This window comes from Acinonyx jubatus, chromosome A2, assembly GCF_027475565.1.
Source record: "Acinonyx jubatus isolate Ajub_Pintada_27869175 chromosome A2, VMU_Ajub_asm_v1.0, whole genome shotgun sequence".
NCBI classification, from domain to species: domain Eukaryota; kingdom Metazoa; phylum Chordata; class Mammalia; order Carnivora; family Felidae; genus Acinonyx; species Acinonyx jubatus.
Window position 1 is genome coordinate 159,042,820 of NC_069383.1, and position 25,834 is coordinate 159,068,653.

The window sequence follows — 25,834 nt, forward strand, 5'->3', positions numbered from 1 at the left end:
CTTCCACACCAATGCCTGGCCTCTCTGGGACCACAGAGACTGAGACACAGTCAATGTCACCCCTGGCCCCAGAAACATGGGAAACGGTCATGTCCTGGCATACTAGTTCAGCTCCAGAGGCTATCAGCATCCTCTCTGAGGTGTCCACTGGGACTACCACTGAGGCATTCAAGACAGATGTCATTTCTTCTAGCAGGACATCCATCCCTTTCCCTGTTCAGACAACAATGTCACCAGACATCCCCACGGAAGTCAACACCAGGCTCTCTACCTCCCCTGTCATGGCAGAATCTGAACCTATAACCATGGCCACTGAAACCGTTCCCCCAGGGGCTACATCCCAGGACACAGTAGCCTGGGACACAACAGCCACAACATTAGGGGCACTGACACACTTGGCTGTGACTCAGGGTTTTCCACATTCAGTGGTGACCTCTAGTGTGGACAGAGATTATGAGGGTGAGTCACCCACCAGCCCTTCCTCTGAGCAGGACATCAGCTCTCCATCTTCCCTGGTGCCTTTACATGCTATGACCTCAGCCTCTGCAGTGTCCCCCACACTGTCAGCCAGTAGGCCTTCTCCTCTTGCTCCTGTTACCTCACCACCTCTCACCACTGGCCTGCCAACAATCCACAGCACATGGGGCACGAGCACAGAAGGTGTGATCAGTTCGCCCTCAGTTCTGACCAGCACGTTAGTGGACACTTGGGCCACACCTGAAGCCTCTACCCCTACAGAGGCCATTCACCCTCCTGAATATACAGCAGTCACCCATGCGGCAACCCTCCGTTCTGCCCAGGAATCCCACTCCTCGTCCCCAGCCTCATCAGAACCAGCCACAGGAACATCTCCAATCGAGACCTCCTCCATCAGTCAGGACACCACGGCTTCCACACCAATGCCTGGCCTCTTGGGAACCACAGAGAAGGAAACAGTGTCATCGTCATCCCTGGCCCCGGAACTGTGGGAATTGGACTCCTTTCGGCACACCAGCTCAGCCACGGAGGAAATCACCGTCCCCCCTGAGGTGTCCACAGGTTCTAGTGCTGAGGCCTCCAGGACAGACGTCATCTCCCACAGCAGGACATCCATCCCTGTCCCTTCTCAGCCCACAATGTCCCCTGACATCCCCATGCGAATCAACACCAGGCTCTCTACCTCCCTCATTGAGGCAGAATCTGCACATATAATCATGGCCACCAGAACAGTTCCCCCAGGAGCTACCTCCCAGGGCACACTAGCCTGGTCCACATCAGCCTCAGCCGGGCGGTCTCATATACACTCAGCAATAACTCAGGGTTCTCCACGCTCAGAGGTGACCACTAGCATGGAAACAGTTTCTGAGAATGAGTCACACACAAGCCCTTCCTCTGAGCAGGACATCAGCTCTCCATCTTCCCTGGTGCCTTTTCATGCCATGACCTCAACTTCTGCAGTGCCCCCCACGCTGCCAGCCACTGGTCCTTCTCTGGTTCCTGTCACCTCACCTCTCACCCCTGGCCTGATGAGGACCCCCAGCACGTGGGGCATGAGCTCAGAAGGGGTGACCAGTTCACCCTCAGGTCTGACCAGCATCTCAGTGGTGGAGACTCGGGCCACGTCTGAATACTCTACTGCTACAGAGGCCATTTCCCATGCCGAAAACACAGCGATGACTCACACGGGATCCCTCAGTTCCACATGGGAATCCCACTCCTCGGCCCCAAATGGCTCAGAGCCAGCCACAGGAATGTCTCCAGTCGAGACCTCCTCCCTCAGTGGGGATACCCTGGCTTCCACACAAAGGCCTGGCCTCTCTGGAACCACGGAGACTGAGATACAGTCAGCGTCGTCCCTGGCCCTGGAACCACGGGAAACCAGCACATCCTGGCACATCAGCTCAGCCACAGAGGAAATCACCGTCCCTCCTGAGGTGTCCCCTGGTACTAGTCCTGAGGCCACCAGGACAGCCGTCATGTCCCCCAGCAGGACATCCATCCCTGGCCCTGGTCAGGCCACAGTGTCACCAGACATCCCTACAGAAATCAAAACCAGGCTCTCTACCTCCCCTGTCAAGGCAGAATCTGAACCTATAACAATGACCACTGAAACTGTCCCCCTGGGTGCTACATCCCAGGGCACACTAGCCTGGGACACATCAGCCACAGCATCAGGGGCACAGACACACTTGGTTGTGACTCAGGGTTCTCCACGCTCAGAGATGACCGCTAGCGTGGACACAGGTTCTGAGGATGCGTCACCCACCAGCCCTTCCTCTGAGCAAGACATCAGCTCTCCATCTTCCTTGATGCCTTTACCTGCCATGTCCTCGATTTCTGCAGTGTCTCCCACACTGCCAGCCACTAGCCCTTCTCCACCTGATCATGTCACCTCATCTCTCACCCCTGACCTGCTGACGATCCCCGGTACATGGGACATGAACTTGGAAGGTGTGACCAGTTCACCCTCAGGTCTAAGCAGCACATTAGTGGACATCCGGACCTCATCTGAAGCCTCTTCCACTATAGAGGCCATTTACCTTCCTGAAAACACAGCAGTGACCCACGTGGGGACCCTCAGTTCTGTAGGGGATTCCCACTCCTCTGCCCCAGCTGGCTCAGAGACAGCCACAGGCACGTCTCCAGTTGAGATTTCTTCCCTCCGTGGGGATGCCACAGCCTCCATGCCGATGCCTGGCTTCTCTGGAACCACACAGACTGTGACATTGTCAGTGTCATCTCTGGCCCTGGAACCATGGGAAAGTGGCATGTATCCCCACACCAGCTCAGCTCCGGAGGAAAGCACTGTCCCTTCCAAGGTGTCCACTGGTATTAGTCCTGAGGCCTCCAGGACAGCCGTCATCTCCCCTAAGGGAACATCCATCCCTGTCCCTATTTGGCCCACAATTTCAAAAGACTTCACCTCAAGAATCAACACCAAGCTCTCCACCTCCCCCGTCGTGGCAGAAGCTGCACCTAAAACCATGGCTACTGAAACTGTTCCCCTGGAGGCTACATCCCAGGGCACATTTCCTTGGAACACATCAGCCACAGCCTCAGGGGCTCATATGCACTCGGGTATGACTCAGGATTCTATAGGAGCAGAGATGACCACTAGTGCGGACAGAGGTTCTGAGGATGAGTCACGTACCAGCCCATTCTCTGAGCAGGACATCAGCTCTCCATTTCCCCTGGTGCCTTCCCATGCCATGACCTCAGCTTCTTCAGTGTCCAACACACTGCCAGCCAGTAGTCCTTTTCCTTCTGACTCTGTCACCTTACCTGTCACCACTGGCCTGCTGAGGTCCCACAGCACATGGGGTATGAGCTCAGAAAGTGTGACCAGTTCACCTTCAGGTCTGAGTCAGACCTCAGTGGAAATACAGGACATGTCTGAAGCCTCTACCACTGCCAAGTCCATTCACCCTCCTGAAAACACAGCAGTGACCCACGTGGGGACCCTCAGTACTGCATGGGAAGTCCACTCCTCAGCCCCAGCTGGCTCAACAACAGCCCCACACATGTCTCCAATTGAAACCTTCTCTGTTGATGGAGACACCATGGCTCCCACACCAATGCCTGGCCTCTCTGGAACCGTGGAGACTGACACACAGTCAACGTCGCCTCTCGCCCTGGAAATGAGGGAAACCATCATGTCCCAGCCCACCAGCTCAGCCCCAGAGGACATCAGCATCCCTTCTGAGGTCTTCACTGGGACCAGTGCTGAGGCCTCCAGGACAGACATCATGTCCCCCAGCAGGACATCTGTGCCTGGCCCTGTTCTGCCCACAATGTCACCAGACATCCCTATGGAATTCAACACTGGGCTTTCTACCTCTTCCCCTAGTGTTGACATTGGAAAAGTCACCATCATCACCAAGAAAGGTACTCTATGGCTATATCATAGGATACCCTTACCTTGGACACATTAACGACAGTTGGTGGCTGAGTGACTCACATTTTAGTGGGTGAGAGAGGATCCATAGCACGCAGATTGTTGCAAGGATACATTAAGCAAGAGTTTCTTTTCCTTTCTTTTCCTTTCTTTTCCTTTCTTTTCTTTTCTTTTCTTTTCTCTTTTCTTTTCTCTCTTTTCTTTCCTTTTCTTTCTTTCTTTCTTTCTTTCTTTCTTTCTTTCTTTCTTTCTTTCTTTCTCTTTCTTTCTTTCTTTCTTTCTTTCTTTCTTTCTTTCTTTCTTTCTTTCTTTCTTTCTTTCTTTCTTTCTTTCTTATAAACCCTGCTTTTGCTTTTTTGGTAGTGTTCCATGCTTCCCCCTTCCTTTCTTTAGATTCTTTCACAATAACTGATATTAGAAAATTATTTCCTATTCCTCTCACCTCACCTCACATTTCTAGCTCTGACAGAGTTTTATTAGTCATAGTCTTGGGCTCTTTAATCATTTTATCTCCATTATGGAAGAGCACTTCCTTTGAAACAATGGCCACCCTTGACATTACTGTAAATTAAAAGAATATAAGTTTCTTTTCACAACTATAGTTGTAATTAACGTGTAGACTAGCTTTTCTGCAATGTGGAACCTTTCTCTGTCCTAATGAGCCTTGCAGAACCTCTTATCCAATGGGCATTATCTGTTCCACGGAAGAGACTAATATTTCCACTCCAATACTGATCTTCTTTGGCCCCAGAATGTTGAGGCAGGGCCACTTTCCCATCTCTCTCCTGGACTGCAGGAGACATTCATAGCCCTAGACTCTAGTTTATAGTCACCTTTAAACACACCTTTCTCTCCTCTGTCCGCTAATGTTTTTCTGTTTTGTTTTATTTTGGAGACAGAGAGGGAGAGAGAGAAAGAGAGAGTATGCGCAAGATCAGGGGCTAGGGGCAGAGGAAGAGAGAGAGAATCTCAAGAAGACTCCACCCTTGTCACAGAGCCTGACATGGGGCTCGATCCCACAGCCCTGGGATCGTGACCTGGGCTGAAATCACAAGTCAGACACTCAACTGACTGACCCACCCAGGTGCCCCTGTCCACTCATACTTTCAAGGGTTCCAAGCCTGAAGTCACTGGGAAAATATGAGTTTTGGACCAGCCTTCATCTTGGCAGTGTGATGGAATTCAAGTGGATCTCTCTCTCTTACGCATCTCTCTCTTTCGCAGGGCCTGCCAGTGTAACCTCCTTCCCAGAACCCAAGCTTTCTGTGTCTGTATCAGAAAGGACTCATCACCTGAGCACAGTAATGCTGTCTTCAGCTGAGACCCTTTCAGCTGACACATTGGCACCTTCTCCGTCAGCAGCTACATCTGGAGTCCCAGGTGCCAGCTCAGCCGCCTTCTCAGCCAGTCCATTATTTTGGACGCAACCAGGCCCTAAAGATGCTCTGTCCACTGTGGCAGACAGTCTACCTTCATCAGTTTCAATGCCTTTCCCCTCTTCGGCCTCCACTACCACAGATGTTTCAACCAGCCCAGCCCCCCAGGGGAGCACTTCCTCAACGGCTACCCCGCACACAGTGGCCACCAACACAGGGACAGAGGGCAGCACTGCTGAAGGACCCTTGGTTGTGGCCAGTACTTTGGAGACATGGACCAAGCCAGTCAGGACATCTTTATCATCCAGTGTGGATACCAGAATGACAGAGCAGATTCACTTAGGAACAGAGACGAGGGCTTCTCAACTTCCTCCACACTCAACACAGCTGACAAGTAAGGACCTACTGATCCTGTACTCCCATTATTAGGGGCTCATAGGAGATGACTCTTTTCCTGAGAGATATAAAGGAGTTATTTAGGAGTTTATTACTGCACAGAAATTCTTTCAGCAAACATTTGTTGATCTATCCTCAGTTCTAGGCACTGGAGAAGCAAATATAAATAAGCAAGTCATTGGATGACTCCAGTACCATGATAGATGTTTTAACATTACTATGATTATGACAACGATAATGCTAATAACAATAGATTTTTATTTCTTTAATGCTTATTTATTTTTGAGAGAGAGACACACACACAAGCAGGGGCAAGCAGGGGAGAGGCAGAGAGAGGGGGAGACAGAGAATCTGAAACAGGCTCCAGGCTCTAAGCCATCAGCACAGAGCCCAACGCAGGGCTTGAACCCACGAACTGTGAGATCATGACTTGAGCCCAAGTCAGACACTCAACCAACTGAGCCACCCAGGCACTCCAGTAACAATAGATTTTCCTAGGGCACTTATTCTATGTCAAGGCACTGTTTTATTAAGTTACATAATCCTCAGGCGCCTGGGTGGGTTCAGTCAGTTAAGCATCTGACTTTGGCTCAGGTCATGATCTCGCAGTTCATGGGTTCCAGCCCATGTCAGACTCTGTGCTGACAGCTCAGAGCCTGGAGCCTGCTTTAGATTCTGTGTCTCCTTTTCTTTCTGCCTCTCTCTCTCTCTCTCTCTCTCAAATAAATATAAACATTAAAAAAAATTTTAAGTTATTTAATCCTCATTCCAACACAACTTTTTTTAAAGAAAAGATGATTATAAGCTCATTTTACAGATGAGTAAACCAAGGCACAGAAGGTTAAGTGATTTGCTCAAGATCACAAAGCTAATAAGTAGTAAGAACTCAGACTATATGGCACTAGGAATCTATGCTTTTAATTATTAGGCTATGCAGCAGTGGTCAGGAGGGAGGAGAAAAAGAAAGAGATTCTGGCATCACAGAAGCTATAGGAGGGGAGAGTTTTAGGAAGGAAAATTGTCAGTCCCATCAGATGCTTGATAGTCAAGTTGAAATGAGGTGAGTCATTTGACAACGTGTGGGCCCTCAGGGACTCTAATGAAAGGAGTATGAACGGGTTGAATAGAACTAGCAAAACAGCTAAATTTCACATAGATATAGGCTCAATATCCCCCTTTGAAATGATTATGTTTTTATATTAAGGACAGAGTCAAACACAAGGGAAAAGTGAAGAAATTGGTGAGCAAATAAAAGATGATCGAACAAAGTATGTATGGGATGTGGGAAGGACTTGGGGCCTAGGAAGAGGTACACCCCTCCAAGAGATCTGAAGATGAGGAAAGGAACCTCTTGGGGATTCCATTCCTCTGAAAAGTTGAATTTGGCCCCAACTTTTGTTTGGGAGACAGGTGCGCTAACCACTTTAGCACCTGCTTTGATGGACAACATCTATAGGAGGATGACTTGGTTACCTCTCAATTCACAATAAAATTGATTGGTACATTGACAGGTATTGATCCGGGTCTTAAAACATGGCTCAGTAGTTGAGTCATGGGTGTTCAGGAAGCAAGGGATAAGCAGGATGGTAAGAAGGTAGAAGGGTGGTTGGGGGAATAGAAGGATCACAGGAAGAATGGAAAAATGGATAAATGAAAGAAGGAAGGATGGATGGGTACATATAGCAATGGTAGAAGGAAAGGTGGACAAATCTATGGGTGGATGAATGGGCGAATGGACAGGGCTGGTCACTCGTGGCATATAGCCCTGGCTCAAGTCCTGGACTTGAGAAGAATTGAGTTGTATAGTCAATGAAGTGGATTCATTTGAACAGTGCTCTCTCTCTGGATGAGATGAATTAACCCAGGTTTCTTCTCCACCCTCACCCACAGGGACTGATGGCGTCGTGGAGCGTATTACAAAGATACCCAATGAAGCAGCCCATGGAGGTGTCACAGGACCAGTCCATGTACATGTGGCACCCACATCATCTGCCAGTCCTACAGGTAGGTTCACCTTTGCTTACTTCCCTGTAATCCCACTTGTGACCTTATTTCCTCTTCCAGAGAGATGAAATGTTTCTTAAGAGAAAGAATAATGTGGGGTGGTCATGGGCTTCCCTGTCTCAGCTGGATCTTTGTCTAATTGTTACCAGGTGGATGTTACCACTTTTCTTTTCCTCATAACACGCATAGTGAGTTTAGTTCAAGGGTGGATATGCCAATCCCACAAATATGACCCAGTTTAACTTAATTCTGAAAATGAGTATTGATCACTCTCTCTGTGTTAGAGACTGTGCTATAAGCTGAGGATGTGCAGATGAGAATCCTTGGGCACGGTGTCCTCAGAGCTCTCAGACCCGTGGGAAACAACAAAGGAACAAAATTCCTGTGATGCAAATGTAAATGTATGCAATGAAGATGTATTTGAACTATAGAAGGAAGGCTTCATGGGGGGGGGAATAATATTTGAACTGGGTTTGAAGGGATGACTAGGGATTTACCAGAAAGACAAAGGGAGTTGATGGAGACATTCTGGATAGAGGGAATAGCCAGCCACATGCAAAAGCACAGAGAGGGGTAAAACTGGAAATATCTTGGAGGAACAAATAATTCACCTTTGCTAAAGTGTGAGGTAGAAGGATGGAGTGGTGGGAAATGATCCTGGAGACAGCAACAGAAAACGATATTCAGGAAACTTTCTAAGGCTTGGTAATGCTTGGATACCCCTAACAAAAAGACAAAGAATTTTGTGTGTGGCAAAAAAAAAAAAAGTTTGGCGAATATATTGCTCCTTCCTAAAGAACGATAGCATGCATAAATATATTAAAGGCTCTGAGAAATTCTACTGTAAAGAAATTCGTTTGGCTTTATTCAACCTAGGGTTTTACACCATTATTGATGTGGAATCTTTCCCTCTAAAAGGCACCTGTTAACATTTCTCAGTATTATTGTTCTGTCTGAGAGTTTAAGAGGTGCAGGTGTATATGGCAAGGGGTCCTCTTCATTGTGTGGTTAAAAGGTAAAGCTCCCCATACCCATTAAGCTGTTCCCAAGATTTTTGGAGACCAGTCTATTTTACCAGTACATTTTGGAGTCTTTTTCCAAGATGCAGGCTTTGGACAGAGTCACTCCTACCCCCCAGTCAGGTTATTAGTCTTATCCTGTGACCAGGCATCTTTGATTTGGTTCCCCCAGAAGCAATCTTGAGTTAAGAATATGGGAGAAGTGGTTTGTCACAGGTGGGGGATGGTCCCAGGAAGCACTGGAGAAGACCAGGAAGGGAAGTCAATGCAAGGTGCATTCATGATCAGGCCACAGCTACGGGCCACAGTGTCGGTCCCACTGGGGAGCTCTGGGAGACAGCCTAGAACATCTCAGTGTTGTCTAATCTGCGGAATGAAGCAGCTGGGGCTTTTGTCAGCCAACTTCCTTCTGTCATTGGCTGTGGGATGCTTGACCCTCAGCACTTCCAGCCTGCCCCGCACCCCAACACACACAGGCTGAGTGAACGCCCTTAGGTGTGGAGTCACAGAGGCTGCATCAGGATCCCATCGGGGTCACTGTATAGGGTATAAGTGGGGTGTTGACAGGATTGACTATGTTGGGTCACCAAGAAATGAATCACTGGGTTTCATTCAGGTGGTGACCAGTATTTAGATGGCAAAGCTTCTGAGGAATAGCTAACCGTATTCACTGACTGCTTTCAAAATAGAGCGGGGTTTCTCAGCCTCAGTCCCATCGGGCAAATAATTACTTGCAGGCCGTCCTGTGCACTGTGGGATGTTTAGCAGCATCCTTGGCCTCTACTCACCACATGCCAGTAGCACCCTCCACATATACACAGTAGCAATGACCAAAAAGGTCTCCTGACATCGCCAAGTATCCCCTGGGAGCAAAATCACCCCAGGTTTGAGAACCACTGAACCAGAGAACTCTTGTTTAACCTCTCCGGATGGACATTTTCTCCTTACGTCCTTCTCTTTTCATGCTGGCTCCCACAGGATCTTGAACTTCAGTTAGAGAATCATAGATTTCAGTGCTGGAGAGTGCTGGTTTAGCACTCAGGCAGAACGATGTTCAAATTTCCACACCAGTGGCCAGCAGCTCTGTGACCTTGGCAGATGATGAGCTCTGAGTTTCTGTCTTTCTCTTCTACGAAACTGCAAGAACAATATAATGTATATTAAGTGCTCTGATGAGGATCAAAGAGATAAAGCATGCTAGGTGCTTGGCAATTTTCCCTCCCCCCCCTCCTCCTCATCAACACCAAATACATATAAAGCACTTTAGAATATCCACTCCCAGAAATGTGTGGTTTTTTTTTAGATGGTCTTAGTAAAAGAGGGACATGGCTCCCCATCAGAGTCCAAATCCCTTTTATTTTGTTCCTGGACCAAGTCAATGGGCTTTGTGGTCTTTCTGGAGAAGCTTCCCGATGGTCCTCCATCCTTCCCTCAGACCATTTTTTGAGGCCCCAGTCAGTAGCTGCTGTCTCGGCCAATGCAACTTTACTCGTCATCAGAATCTGAATTCCAGTCACCTTGGCCAGCTTTGGTTTAGCATGGTTCCTGGCAAATTCCGACTCAGCAAACATTTATTTTGTAGTGGAAACACAAAAAGTAGTAAAAATAGCAGTAATAACCCCAGTGATAGGAGGTAATAGTAGCCGAAGTAATGGTAATAATAACCATGGTAATAGGTGGTAATAGGAGTTAACAGCAGTGATAGCAGGTAGTAGCAGTATTTGAACCAGGCACCGTGCTTGGTGAATTTTTATCAGCATTCTGAGATGGCCACTGTACTTATACCTACTTTACAGATGAGAATATGGAAGTCCAGCAAGGTTTGGTAACACATCCATTTAGTGGGGGAGTCGGAATCTGAGTGCAGGACCACCTTCTAATGGAGCCCAAGCTCTTAAGCACAATGATACCTGATCTCTCTCAAGCCAGAGAAGACATCTCTCTTTGCATACCTCCATCTATGTATCCATTCATTCACTCGCTCATTTATTCAGCAAATGTTTGTGGGCACCTACTGTATGCCAAGCAGTCTTCTGGCTACGAATAGCTCTTACCAAGCCGACCGTGAGGAGTGCCACTGTGCCGATTCAGACATTAGGATAAGGAAATATCGAGAAGGGAAAGATGAATTCTGACATGGATTTGTAAAGGTAGGTTCATGCTAGGGTTTGAAGAAGGGCAGAACGTAAGGAATCTGATGAACGATGGATGAGGCAGACAAGAGAAAAGCCTTAAGAAAAGGCTCGGGGGCCGGAGAGTACAGAAAATGTTTGGGAACAAGGAGTGGTTAAGAATTCATGGAGTTACAGTGCCACACGAGAAAGGGAAGGTGCGGGGATACCTCTGACAATTCCTTCTCCCGTTCCAGAAGCATATACCCCAGGCAGAGACATTTCTCTCCGTTTCCTCATGTGGAGAAAAAAGTAGCTAGTGCCAGTCCAGTAAGCGGCAATTATTTTGTGCAAACTATGTGTCCATCCCCCAATTCACAGGACTACCAACAGACTGGATGGAGAGAGCAGAGACCACAGCTCTGAAGACCACCTCTACAGCAACTCTGACCACTACTGTCTCTACCCCCGCTTCAGGAACATGGACTCTCCTCAGGACATCAGGCAAGGTGACCAGCACAAGCACAAGAGGAACGATCATTTCAACCCCAGATATTTCTTCTGATGTTCTACAGATGACTGCCTCATTGGCCACCACCATACCTGGAGCAGAGACCAGCACAGAAGTTCCCAGGACAACCCTGTCTGTTTTCAATAGAGGCTCACAGACTACACCCTCACTGGTCCCTAGTTCTGATGCAGAGAATGGTCCAGCTTCTCCAACTCTGGCTGTTTCCCTTGGTGAGCCAGAGACCACAACCTCACGAGCCTTTCATTCTGCAGAGACCAGCTTGACTGGTTCCAGGGCAACCTTGAGTGTTTCCCACAGCGAATCAGACAGCACACCCCCAACAGCTACTGGTTCTGGGGAAAAAGTCAGTTTAGCAGTTCCAACTCTGACTGTCTTTCCTGGTGTACCAGAAATGGTGACCTCACTGGTAAATAGTCCTGGGGCAGAGATGAGCACAGTTATTTCAACTCTGACTGACTCCCAAAATGAACCAGAGACCAACACCTCATGGGTCACCCAACCTGGGGCACTGAGTGGTTCATCTATTCCAGTTCTAAGTGTCCTTCCTGGTGAGCCAGGGCTGGTGACCTCAATGGATACTAATTCTGGAGCAGAGACCAGCCCAACTGATCAAACTGCAACTACTTCCCCTGGTGAGCCAAATGCAGCAGCCTCATCGGTTACCCATCCTGGGGCACAGACCAGTTCAGCCATTCCAACTCCAGCCATTTCCCCTGGTGTATCAGGGGTGGGAATCTCACCAGTTACCAGTTCTGGAGCAGAGACCAATACAACTTTTACAACTCTGACTGATTCTCCACATGAACCAGAGACAACAGCCTCATGGGTCACCCCTCCTGGGACAGAAGCCATTTCCACTGTTGCAACTTCAACTGTTTCCCCTGGTGAGCCAGATGCAACAGCCTTGTGGGTTCATTCCACAGAGAATAGCACACCTGTTTCCAGAATAACTCCAAATTTTTCCCAAAGTGAATTAGACACCATACTCTCAATGGCCACCACTCCTAGGGTAGAAGCCAGTTCAGCCATTCCAACAGTGACTGTCTCATCTGGTGTGCCAGCTACAGTGACCTCCCAGACCACTAGTTCTGGGACAGACACCAGTACAACCTCTTCTACTCTGACTGAATCCCTGTATGGATCAGACACAACAGTCTCCTTGGTCACCCATCCTGCAGTGTCCAACCCAACAGTTCCCAGGACAACCCCCAGTGCTTCCCATAGTGAATCATATAGCAAACCCTCAACAGCCACCAGCCTTGAGACAGAAGCCAGTTCAGCTGTTCCAACTACACCTATCTCCCCTGACGTACCAGATATGGTGACCTCACAGGCCACTAGCTCTGGGACAGATGCCAGTATGGTTATTTCAACTCTGACTCTTTCTCCTGGAGAACCAGCGAACACAGTCTCATGGGTTAATCATCCTGGAGCACAGACCAGTTCTTCCATCCCAACTCTGACTGTCTCCCCTGGTGTATCAGGAGTGGGGACCTCACTGGTCACTAATTCTGAGGCAGAGACCAGTACGATTTTTCCAACTCTGACTGATTACCCACATGAATCAGAGACAGGCTTACGGGTTACCCATTCCTCAGAGACCAGCACACCTGTTTCCAGAATAACTCCAAATTTCTCCCATAGTGAATCAGGTACCACACTCTCAACAGCCACCACTCCCAGGGCAGAAGTCAGTTCATTTTCAGCTACAACTATCTCACCAGGCATACCAGGGTTGGTGACCTTAGTGGTTACCAGTTCTGGGGTAGAGACGAGTACAACTTTTTCAACTCTGGCTGATTCTCTGCATGAACTGGAGGCCACAGCCTCATGGGTCACCTTTTCAGAGAAAGAAGCCAGTTCAGCTATTCCAACTCTGCCTACTTCTTACCCTGAGGAGCCAGATACAGCAGTCTCATTGGTCACCCATCCTGCAGAGACCAGCTCAACTATTCCCAAGGCAACACCCAATTTTTCTTACAGTGAATCAGATACCGTACATTCAATAGCTACCAGTTCTGGGGCACAGACAAGTTCAGCCATTCCAACTCTGACCATCTCCCCTGGTGTACCAGAGGTAGAAATCTCACTGGCCACAAGTTCTGGGCCAGAGACAAGTACAACTTTTACAACTCTGACTCTTTCTCCAGGTCAAATGGAGACCACAGGCTCATGGGTCACCCATTCTGAGACAGAGTTCAGTTCAGCTGTTACAACTCTGCCTGCTTCCCCTGGGGAGCCAGATACAGTAGTCTCATTGGTCACCCATCCTGCAGAGACCAGCCCAACAGTTTCCAGGACAACTCCCAATGTTTCCCATAGTGAATTGTATACCACATACACAATGGCCACCAGCCATGGGGCAGAAGCCAGTTCAGCTGTTCCAACTCCAACTGTCCCCCCTGGTGTACCAGATATGGTGACCTCACAGGTCACTATTTCTGAGAAAGATGCCAGTACAGTCATTCCCACTCTCAATCTTTCTCCTGGTGAGCCAGGGACCACAGCCTCAACAATCATTTATTCTGAGATCCAGACCAGCTCAGCCATTCCAGCTCCACCTGTTTCCTCTACTGTGCCAGAGCTGGTGACCTCACTGGTCACCAGTTCTGGGGTGGAAGCCAGTACAATGTTTACAACTCTGACTGATTCCCCACAAAAGGCAGAGATGACAGCCTCATGGGTCACCCATTCTGGGACAGAAACCAGTTCAGCTGTTCCAACTCTGACTATTTCTCCTAAGGAGACAAATACAACAGTCTCATCAGTCACTCATTCTGAAGAAACTAGCCCAACTGTCCCCAAAACAACTCCAGTTTTTTCCAAAGGTGAACCAGACACCACACAGTCAATAGCCACCAGCCGTGGGGAAGAAACCAGTTCAGTGGTTCCAACTCCAACTGTCTCTCTTGGTGCACCAGATATGGTGACCTCTCACGTTCCTACTTCTGAGACAGATGCCAATATGACTATTCCAAGTCTGACTCTTTCTCCTGGTGAACCAGCAACCACAGGCTTATTGGTCACCCACCCCAGTGCAAAGACAAGTACACATTTTCCTGGTTCAACTGCTTTTCCTCATTTACCAGAGACCATAGCCTCACTCTCTGTCCAACCTGAGCTGGAGATGAGTACAGCTCCTCCAGTTCGGACTGTTTCCCTCGGTCTGCCAGAGACAACATCCTTCACCACATCCATGACGGAGACCAGCAGAGTTGATCTGGGTCCAACAGTCTCACCTGGTGTTCCTGTAGAAACAGCCTCACTCTCCACCCATCTTGGCACAGATATCACAACTATTTCAACGTCAACTCTTTCCCCTGTGTTATTGAAGACCACAGGCTTATTGGCCACCAGCGCTGCATCAGAGGCCAGCACAGGTGGCCCAACTTTGACTGCTGGTGTTCTTGGGCCTGTCAGTACCCCTGAAACCACTGGTGAGTCTCGTACCTTAACTTCCTGGAGCACAGAACCCTCACCACCTGTGACTTCAATTGAACTCCTGGAATTGTCCAAGACTGTGACAGGGGACACTGTGACCTTGATAGCATCAGAGACCCCAACACCACCTAAAACCAGTCACAGAGACGGATCGAGTCCAACTGCTATCCTGAAAACCACAACTCCTGAGACCACTAATTTAGCTGCCACAGGCTCAGACCCCATCATGGCGGAGACCGCAGCCACCTTCAATACATCTGTGGCAAGTCCCTTTGTCCCTGAGACCTCAGCTGGGATGTCCACCTTGACCTCTCTGAGTGTGACTTCAGAAACAAGTAAGAATGACTTTTTTTTTACGGTGGTAAAAATGTGTATATAATATAGAACTGGCTATTTTAACCATTTTAGATGCATAATTCAGTGGCATTAATTTCATTCGCAGTATTATATGAATATTGTCCTTTTTCCAAAACCTTTGATCACTCCCAATGGGATCTGTGTCCCCAGTAGCATTAGCTTTCTTCCCCCACTCCCCTCAGCCCCTGGTAACTCTAATCCACTTCTGTCTTCTTGAATTAGCCTACTTTAGATATCTCATGTATGTGGAATCACACAGTGTATTTGATTTTTTGTGTCTGACTTATTTCACTGAGCACAGTGTCTTCATGGTTCATCCATGTTGCAGTGTGCATCAGAACCTCATTCCTGTTTATGGATGGATGACGTTCCATTGTATGGATGGACCACATTTTATCTGTCCATTCGTGTATTGATGGACACTCACGCTGTTTCTACCTTTTGGCTACCGTGGATAGTGCAACTATGCACGTGGGTATGCACAGATCTGTTTGAGGCCGTTTCCAGTTCTTTGGAGTATGGTCGTGTGGTGTGCTAGTTCACTAGAGCAATAGCAGTGAGGTGTCACACACCAGCTGCCTCGAATGGTAGAAATTTATCAGGTCTGGAGGCTGGAGGGGAACCCCAGGAGAATGCATAGAATGTGAACTTTGGAGTCCTCCTCTCTGGGGAGCGGGTTAGGGAGCTGGGATATGTATCCGCCACCCCCCATCAATCATTGCTAGCAGGATGTTCCCTGGGGCCTGTTCATTCCCCTGCAACAAAGAGATACAGGTGCTATTGCATGCTGAAACGGTAAGAGCCAAGGGGAAGTGGCAGGAGGGTGACCAGCTTGGTTTTCCCAAGTCTATATCACTTTTCCAGCTGGAAGTCAGCATCCCAGGAACCCAGATGGTCCTGGAAAAACTGGGATGGTTGGTCACCCAATGTGGGAGGGTCTTAAATGGTGACATGATGTGTTCTCAAAAAGGACAGCTTAGGCCAAGCCCCGGCTAGGTGCTGGAGTTAAGGTGTGTCCTCAGAGCCCCATCTCCCACCCCCAGCCCAGGCCTGACTCGGGACTGACCTCATTTTACTCTCTCCACCACCACAGCTGCAGCCCCTTTCTTGATGCCTTTTACTGTCAACTTCACAATCACCAGCCTGCACTACACCGAGGACATGGGGAACTCAGGCTCTGAGATATTCAATGCCACTGAGAGACACCTGCAGCACCTGGTGAGAGCCCCCCACCAATGCTCATCTCATCCCAAGCCTTCCACACCCTGCCATCTTGGCCCCTCCGGCTCATCACTCTCTCATTTGTTCCCAGCTCAGGACTCTGTTCGAAAACAGCAGTATTGGTTCCCTCTATGATGGCTGCAGGCTGACCTTGTTCAGGTGAGTCTTCTTCCAAAGCACCTACAGATACCCCGATTCTCTCCCTTCTTGGTCCTTCATGTCTCAGTCCACCACAGCCTTGGGCCTTTGCCAAGAGACAGTATATCATAGTGAATCCAAAGTTTCTAGGTTTGAACCCTTGATCTCTCACTCGTCAACTGTGTGACCTTGGGCAAGTTGCATAACCTTTCTGTGCTCCTACAACCAAGTGTTATAGACTAAAGCCATCCTAAATGAGCTCCACCCACCACACCTGCCCCCATCTCCCCATGAGATGGGGGCATCAATAAGATGATATTGCCCATACAACATGCCACCGAGAATCTACGTGAGGTACATGTTTTCGTTCATCTCATCTTTACAACACGATTATTATCCCACATTGCAGAAGAGAACACTGAGGCTCAGAGTAGTCAAGTACTTGAGAGGAGCCAGGATTTGAACCCAGAGGTTCCAGTTCTTGAGTCCCTCCCTTTAACCAGGATACAGCAGTGTTCAAGGTCATTGGGCTCAACAACCTACATCCTTAAAAGTACTCAGAACTCCAAAGAGCCTTTGGGCTTGGGGGTTGTATCTGCCCATATTTACTGGATCCAAAATTAAGACAAACACTATATTAATACATTCATTTATTTAAAATAACAAACCTATTATGTGTTAACACAAATAACATTATTTTTATGAATAATAGCCATGTTTCCCCTCTCCCCTTGCCCCCCAAAAAAGCATAACAAGGAGAGGACCATTGTTCACATTTTTGTAGATATTTTTGATGCTTGTTTTAGTAAAAGACAGTAGGCTGTCTGCTTCTGCATTTTTTAAAGTTTATTTATTTATTTTAGTAATTGGTACACCCAACACAGGGCTTGAATCCATGACCCCGAGATCAAGACTCATATACTCTTCTGACAAAGCCAGCCAGGCCCTCCTCTGCTTCTGCATTTAATCTTTTACAATATTTCATCTCATAGCCTCTGGGAAAAAAATTTCACTGTGTACTCCTAAGAGAATAAAAGTGAAAATAACGTCTTGGTATGAATACGAAAATATTTTTACTTGGTGGGCTCCCTGTAAGAGTTTGGGAAGCCCAGGAGTCCCTGAGCCACACTTTGAGAACCACTGTCCTACCCTAAATGAGCATCAAATGGGAATGCTTTGACTAGTGTGGGCAATAGCGAGAACTCCCAGACAAGGAAGAGAGGGGATCTCTCTTCTTGTAAAGCCCCCAGTCTAGATGAATCACTATAGATTCAGCTTAAATTCAGGACAAAAGTATTTTTGAACCACATTGCCCCTTATTACCTCTTATGTCATTTTCTCTGTTTTTGTTTTCCTCAAAATTTGGTTGTCTGCTCCAAAGGTGTTCCCAAGGGGTTGGCCTCAGCCTTGGGGTTCACCAACTTGAAACAAAGTCTTCCCTTCAGGCTCCATGATGGCTGTTAAGACAGAGTCACAGCCAGACACAGAGGTGACTCACTCACCTCCTCCAAGGTCTTCAGTCATGCTGCCTGGGTTCAGGATTCTCATTTCCTCCCTGGGAGCTCCACACCCCCAATCCCATGGCCCAAGCAGGACTCAGCTCTTACTGGAGGGGATGTCACCTGTACTTACCTTCTTGAGTGGACAGGGACTGTACTGGCTGCTGGTAGTTGAAACAATGAGCATGAACCAGTAAAGAAAAGATTGGGGAGCAAAAGCAGAAGACTAGGTATGGAGCAGCCCTGGAGAACAGTACATTTCAGAAGGTGAGGTGGTCCCCATATGAGACAGAAGAAGATGTGTTTGAGAAAGTAGATGAAACCCAGAGAAGAGTGCTAACATAAACATCAAGGGGTACAATTGAAGGAAGGAGCTGTCAAGAGTAGCCAACTCTCAAGTGTCTTAGCATGTCCCTATTCCCGTGCCCTTCCTTCCACAGGGCTGAGAAGGATGGGACAAGCACCAGGATAGATGCAGTCTGTACCTACCGCCCAGATCCCACCGGCTTCAGGCTGGACAGACAGCGGCTCTACCAGGAGCTAAGCCAGCAGACCCATGGCATCACTCAGCTGGGCCCCTACACCCTGGACAGGAACAGTCTCTGTGTCAACGGTGAGAACCTCTACTGCTGTTGGGGTCTCCTCCCGAGTCCCAGATGGGGTCTCCTTGCAGCGCAATTTCTCAGTACCCAGGTTCATAGTTCTGGGCCAACCTAGAATTTCCATGGGGGAATTCTCTTTCCTCAGAACACCTACAGAGCTTTCTTCCCTCCCTCCCTCCCTTCCTTATTTCCTTCTTTCCTTTCCTCCTTTCTTCTTCTTCTTTTTTTTTTTCATAAAACTAATATTTAATAACCTGTCATTTTAAATATTAGAAACTTTGGGGCGCCAGGGTGGCTCAGTCGGTTGGGCATCTGACTTCGGCTCAGGTCATGATCTCACGGTTCGTGAGTTTGAGCCCCGTGTCAGGCTTTGTGCTGACAGCTCAGAGCCTGGAGCCTCCTTTGGATCTGTGTCTCCCTCTCTCTCTGCCCCTCCCACCCCCCTCTCTCTCAAAAGCAAATAAACATTAAAAAATTTTTTTAACATGAGAAACTTTGAGAACAAAACGTTTTTTTTTTTTCTTTTGGAAAATTCTTAGGACCTGCATTTGCCTTTTTCTCATCACATTATTTATAATACAGAGCACATCTTTTTCTGTACCAGGGTGAACTGTCATATCGCTTTCTAAGTTTCCATCAGATTCCAGCATTTTGCCCTGTGTGCTTTCAGTGTGGTAATTTATCTCTGAAAATTTCACTAATGTGAACTTTTGTCTGTGGATGCTACCTCCTTTAGATATTCTCACCTTTTCTGTCACAGCTTTTCTTGTGAATGCTGATAAATCTGTCACCACTACAGTCTTCTGGTTGCATAAACGGGACCTCTCCAATATCAGCAGCGTGAACATCCATGTTCGTTTAATTCTTCTCTAAGTCCTACTATTATTTGTTTTTATGTTTTTAATTTAAGTTTTTATTAAAAAAATTTTTTTAAGTTTATTTTTGAGAGGGAGAGACCGAGTATGATCAGGGGAGGGATGGAGAGAGAGGGAGACACAGAATCCGAAGCCGGCTCTAGGCTCTGAGCTGTCAGCACAGAGCCTGACGCGGGGCTCGAACCCAGGAACCACGAGATCATGACCTGAACCAAGGTCGGACGCTTAGCCGACTGAGCCACCCAGGTGCTCCTAATTTAAGTTTTTATTTTAATTCCAGTTAGTTAACATTACAGTGTTACATTCGTTTCAGATGTACAGTATAGTGATTCAAACTGACAACACCTTATGCTCACAGAACAACTTCCGAGGTCTGGAAATAAAGGCTCTCCCCATAGTCTCTCATTGCAGTGACCTTTCACAGAAACCCAACGTCAGAGAAGGAAGAGGACAAAGCAAGCCCGCAGTGGCTGCTGACGTTAACTCCTCCCCAACAGGCAACCAGTTCCCAAAGTGGGGACTGATCCACTTTTTTCTCTTTGTTATAACAGCTTGTGGCCGTTTACTCATCCTCCAGGGGCCAGGCAGAACTACAACCCACCTGAGAAGCAAACAATAAAGCTGTTAGCAATGTTTTTAGCAATAAATCCCTCTGCATCAACATTCTTAGCAACAAAACCCACAGTAATGCCTGCACTAAAGGCTAATATTTATTGAGGGATGCCTGTGATCTGGAACATTGTGTATATTGTGTCTTACTAATCCTGTCCAGCACTCTGTGAGGCATTATGTACATTTTACAGAGGAGCAAACAAGGATCAAGGAAGGACATCTATTTATCCCAAGATCAGAAACCTTATATAAATGGTAACATCATGACGCAAACCCTAAATTGGCTCTAAGGCCCCCAGAAGGGACCCCAACTACAAGGCTACACTGCAGACTAACCCAGCTAGAACAAGCCTCAAATCTCAGGATGGGAAGGCATATCAAGGAGCCTCTAACACAACAATTTAAACTAAAGCTCAATCATGTCCCCTATGGATTGCCTTTGACATTTTCTTTCTATCTGGATTAAAATCTGTATTGTATTTCAATAGTCTTTGAGAGTTACTTAAAGTTGTAGTTGACAGTGTGGGTTTGGGTGATTTACAGGTCTTTCTTTAAGTGCTGGTCCTGTTTTTTTGCTCCCCCTATGGCCCTGAAGTGTCTGTTTTTAGCATGGAATTTTTAAAACCCTCACCTAAGCTTATTGTAAAGGTCAACTGGGATAAAACCTGAGTAATGTAAGTAAAGCACAGGGCTCCCTCTACTGGGTCCAGTCTCAGAGAAGAGTTTCATTTCAAGAAACCTAGTCAGACCATCAGATATAAAATAAGTCTAAGTTTTACTTGCATTGCTTACCAAGCCTCAGAGAGGATCCAATCTATGACCCAGAACCATACTTATTCAAACCCTCTTTTCCCCACTCCCTCTTATTCTCCAACTTGATGCTTTCTGGTTGACTCCCTAGTCTGTCTGTCTATCTCACTCTCTCCCTCGTTCAACATTACAGAAATCCAGGAACTGTGTCAAAAATCAAGCTGTTTCTGAAAACCAGAGAAGTAGGAAAAACTCAGAGATCAAGGACAAAGTTATATTTAATTGGTGGAGAAAACACACATAAGGCTGGAAACACATAAAGCTGTTGTTCCTATGACTCATTTGATGAGGTTGCTGTTGCTTCCGGCACCTCATGAACCCCCAACAAGGTGGGGGGTATTTTGATTATTGTGGTCTTTGTGGTTAATGATACAGAGGATGAAACAGTCCTGAGCATTGGAGTACCAGGCAGTTAACTCATAAAGAGCAGCCATCATTATCTTTGATGAGTCTCAGAGAAGGCACTGGAGAAGGGTCTGTGTCCATGTTTCAAGTCCTACCCCTCACGCTTTTCTCCACCTCCTCCCATTGACTTCCTCTTCCTCTCTGGCTCTCTCTGCAGGTTATAACCATCAGTACTGGACCCCCACCACCAGCAGTAAGTCACAAGGGCCCAGATGTCCCTGCGTCCCTGGGACACTTCTTCCCTGCACCCATTCCCAAGGGAGAGTACCCACGTATCCCACTCCCAGATTCTCAGCCCCAGAGCAGCTCCAGACCACCAATTAGAGACACAAGTTCCCATCAACAGCCCTGTCCTCTTACTGCTTCATGATTTATGTTGATGTTGTGTTTTCTTTCAGCTCTGGTGACCTCCACATTTTCTCCAGGACCGTCGATATCTCTGCCCCCCACCCCCAGCTCTACAGGTAGGAGTCTGATCTCTGAGTCCCATGAAACTTCAACTCCCATTCTGGCTGATCTCCAGCCTGTCTCCTGTGCCCCCCCATCTCTGGCCATACCAGCCTTGTTTCTGTTTCAGGGACCAAACATCCTCCCATCCTCAGCGCCTTTGCTCTTATGTAATGGGAACTCAGCTCTGTTCCTGATTTCCCGTTGTCCTCCAGATTCAGCTCAGCTGGCTTTTGCTCAGACTTCCTCCTATAAAGTAGCATCATGTCCCCATATCCCACACACAGGTGGGATCTAATCTCTATCTCTATGATCGTTTCCTTCATGGAAATTACTACCGTTTGGCTTTCTTGACTTCTCAAGAAATTTGTGGCCCATGATCTGAGCACAAAAGGTCTTGGTGCCTCCTCTTGCCACCAAAATGTCCGTGACAGGTCAGCCTTTGGGGACACTCTGGGATGAGAAGATTGAGGTTTCCTTTTGAGCTGACAGGACACATCTAACATGGAGGTCCTCCCTTGGCTGGCCGAGGAGGGAGGTATCCCAGATGGGATATCTCAGGCCTCACCTACGGGATACTATGGACAGAGATGGCACTAGTCCCTTCCCCCTAATGTATAGCTCAGGCCTATAACTGTGATGGGTCTCCTCTCTCTCCTTCCCTCCGGCTGCAGTTGTGGGCCCAGCCCTGGTGCCATTCACCCTCAACTTCACCATCACCAACCTGCTCTGCACCCCAGACATGAGGCACCCAGGCTCCATGAAGTTCAACTCCACTGAGAGGGCCCTGAATCGCCTGGTAAGAGCCCCACAATGCCTCCCCTGGCCTGCCTTGTCCTTACCCCACCCAGTGACCTCAGCCCCTCATGCTCACCTCTCTCTCCTTCCTCCCCAGCTTGGTCCCTTGTTCAAGAACACCAGTATTGGCCCACGGTACTCTGGCTGCAGACTGACCTTGCTCAGGTGAGGCTCCCCTCCCTCACAACGGTTACAGGCAAGTTCACCTGGCGGTGAGGACCTAAACATGGCAACTAGAAGATGCATAAATGGCTTCGAATGGAATTCCAAGAATTCAGATGGAAGGCATCCCCTCTGGCTGAGTGTATCGGAGAGGGCTTCCTGAAAGAGGTGGCTGTCCAATAAAGGTCTTAAGTTACTTGGATAAGAAGAGCCATGGGGCATTCACACTGACTGGTCAGAAATGAAATGAGGTACCTCAGGCCATACCCTGTGACAGGTGCTAAGGGCACCTAGAGATTGAGTCATGGACTCTTCCCTCAAGGTACCCACAGTATGGAGAGGAGGGCAGCCATATGAACTTAAACATAATAGTAACAGGATTAGTACAATGATAAAGCACTACATGGAAGCCATAGGAGCCTGGAGGATGGACTTTTAGCTGAATGTGGGGGAGTTGAGTGGAAGCAGTCTGGAGAAGGGGATGCCTGAGCTGAATGAGCATTAGCCAAAAGAATTGCCAGAAGACATTTTGGCAGAAGTGTTTCAAGGGTTGGCATATCTCAGATCAGGCAGGGATTCATGGAGTTTTAAGCAGAACCTTGATGTAATGTCATTTATTTTAAGTAGTACACAGGTAGATATGGGTATGGGAAAATTTGATGTGATAATGGGACAGGAGGTGGGGAAATCAGTGAGATGTTGGGCTCACCTAGATGTTGCTTGGATGGGGGGGGACCAAGGACAGGGGAGGTCCAGGATGCCTCCCACATGTTTGGTTCTGGCCCCAATATGGAAACATGGCAGAAGGAGGAGACTCTGTGTTTTTAGGGGGAATTAATAAAGTTAATCTGGGACAAATGGAATATAATAAGTCTGAAGGACATCCTTGGGGCTGTTGGTGACATGGCACAGAGCTCAGGAGAGGGGTCTTGGCCAGAGAGTAAGATTGGATCTCATGAGAATAAAGCTGATAGCTGAACCAATGAGTATGAACCATATGACTCAAGAAGAATGAGTCCAAAAGAATAGAAGTTGGCTGAGGATGAAGCCTTGGAGATTAACCACTTTAAGGAGTAGGAAGATACCTGGATGAGAAGGTCCCAGAAAAGAATGTGTGTGAGAAACCAGACAAGACCCGGTAAAGAGAAATGTCATAAGGCCAAGGCTGGGGGTGGGGCAGGCTGAAGGCAAGAGGTGAACAAAGTATGTAACTCTCCCACATCTCAGGATGTCCCTATTCCTACGTCCCTACCGCCCTAGGACTGAGAAGGGTGGAACAGCAACAGGAGTGGACGTGATCTGCACTTATCATCCTGACTCCATGGGCCCTGGGCTGAACAGAGAAGAATTGTACCAGGAGCTGAGTCAGCTGACCCACGGTGTCACCTGGCTGGGCACCTACACCCTGGACAGAGACAGTCTCTATGTCAATGGTGAGTGTCTGTGCTGTAGTTGGGATCTCCCAGCCCCATGTTTCTCTCTACCAGTGCTCCTCAACTGGGGCGATTCTGCTCTCCATGGGACATTTGGCATGTCTGGAGATATTTCACTGGAGCGGTACTAATGACATCTAGTAGGTAGAGGCCAGGGTGCTGCTAAACATCCTACAGTGCACAGAGCAGCCCTCCACCATGAAGAATTATCTAGACCAAAATGTCAATAATGCTGAGTTTGAGAAATTGCTGTATACAAATTGATGGTTCCAATGCAAACCTAGCATTTCCTTGGAGACTCATTTTTGAATGCCTAACGCATCATGGGAAGCTGATTTCCTTTCCCTTTTCACCTCCTGGAATAACATTTTTCTTCCTCATTTTCACTGCTTCCCATAAGAGACCAACATGCAGACTCTAGGAAAAGAAGTGGGTGATAAAGAACTGTGTAGTTAAATTTTCCAAATGGGCAGCAGGTGACCATTTCAGCCTTCACCCCATTTCATTCTCTCACAATGATGACCAATTTACTAAGTGCCCACAGACCAGTCAGTATGACACAGTCTTCATGAGATAACATCACACTTAGCAAATAGTCCATGAATAATATCTACTTACACAACACCATTAGCAACAATGCCCCTAACAGCAATGCTAATGCTGAGAATAATAAGTACAATCGCGGCTAACTCTTATCAAAAGGTTCTTATGTGCCAGAAATTGTGATAAAGTCTTTTATAGGTATTATCTCACATTGATCTTACTCAAAACCCTGTGAGTTGTTACAGTCATTTTTATGGAGACAGCCATCATGCTTTCAGACAGGAAGTCATTTCCCCGAGATAATCCAGCCATCATGCCTGACAGGGTCAAGACTCAAAACAAACTGGAGATTGAATCTAAACTCCAAGTTCCTAACTACAAGACAACACCACAGACCATCCAGATAGAGAAAGCCTCAAATCTCAGGATAGGAAGGGGCATAACTGATCTCTAGCCTAACAATCTAACCTAATGCTTGGTTAGTTATGTCCCCTCTATATCAGCTTGGATATTTCCTTAAAACAGTGGTTGACAGTGATTGGCAAGGGACAGATCTCTGTTTTATGTGATGCTGGGCAAGCCATGCAACCCGTCTGGGCTTTAATGTCCCATTTACAGAATGGAATAAACATATATACCATGCAGGATTTTCCTGATGGTCAAATGAGATAGTTCACAGGAATAACCCAAGTAAATCATGGGGCTCCTCTGGGTCCAAAATGACTCCCACCCCTCACAGAACATCCAAGGAGATGATCATGACCCAGAGAAACACTGATGAAAAATTCTCTTCTCCCCAATTCCTTTCAGACTCCAATTTTTATGCCATCCACCTGACCTCCAAGTCTCTTCTCACGTTCACTATCCTAGCCCATTCCCAAAGTTTCTCTAGTATTCCAAATCACATGTACATTCCCTCTCCTCCATCTTGCTTGCTTCCATAGACCGCTCTCTCTAATGGCCCCAATTTTGTCACTTAAACACCACCCCCCCCCAGAAACTAAGCTAGAAAGATAAAGTCGTACTATCATAAAATTTTGTGAAGGGAGAGAAGCTGAGAGAGCAAGTATAAAGTTGTGGATAAGCCTTGGAACACTCTTGTTTGTAATTACATTGCCTTGTAATGTACTGTTTAGTATTATTTCTGGTGCATAGTACATTCCCAATAAACAGGGGCAG

The 25,834-nt window shown here is 47.5% G+C and overlaps 1 protein-coding gene across 1 annotated transcript in view; it reads left to right on the plus strand.

The window, feature by feature from the left end:
• Positions 1–206: 206 nt before the first annotated feature.
• The window catches only part of LOC106979012 (mucin-16), a 71,008-nt gene continuing 45,380 nt past the window's right edge, over positions 207–25,834 (plus strand). Inside the window, exons 1-12 of the mRNA XM_053219929.1 lie at positions 207–3,864; positions 5,099–5,644; positions 7,537–7,650; positions 11,162–15,088; positions 16,204–16,328; positions 16,423–16,490; positions 18,409–18,581; positions 21,430–21,465; positions 21,671–21,736; positions 22,394–22,518; positions 22,615–22,682; positions 23,940–24,112. Of these exons, the coding sequence (XP_053075904.1) occupies positions 228–3,864; positions 5,099–5,644; positions 7,537–7,650; positions 11,162–15,088; positions 16,204–16,328; positions 16,423–16,490; positions 18,409–18,581; positions 21,430–21,465; positions 21,671–21,736; positions 22,394–22,518; positions 22,615–22,682; positions 23,940–24,112 (9,058 nt within the window). The 5' untranslated portion in view covers positions 207–227. The remainder of the gene's footprint in view (positions 3,865–5,098; positions 5,645–7,536; positions 7,651–11,161; positions 15,089–16,203; positions 16,329–16,422; positions 16,491–18,408; positions 18,582–21,429; positions 21,466–21,670; positions 21,737–22,393; positions 22,519–22,614; positions 22,683–23,939; positions 24,113–25,834) is intronic.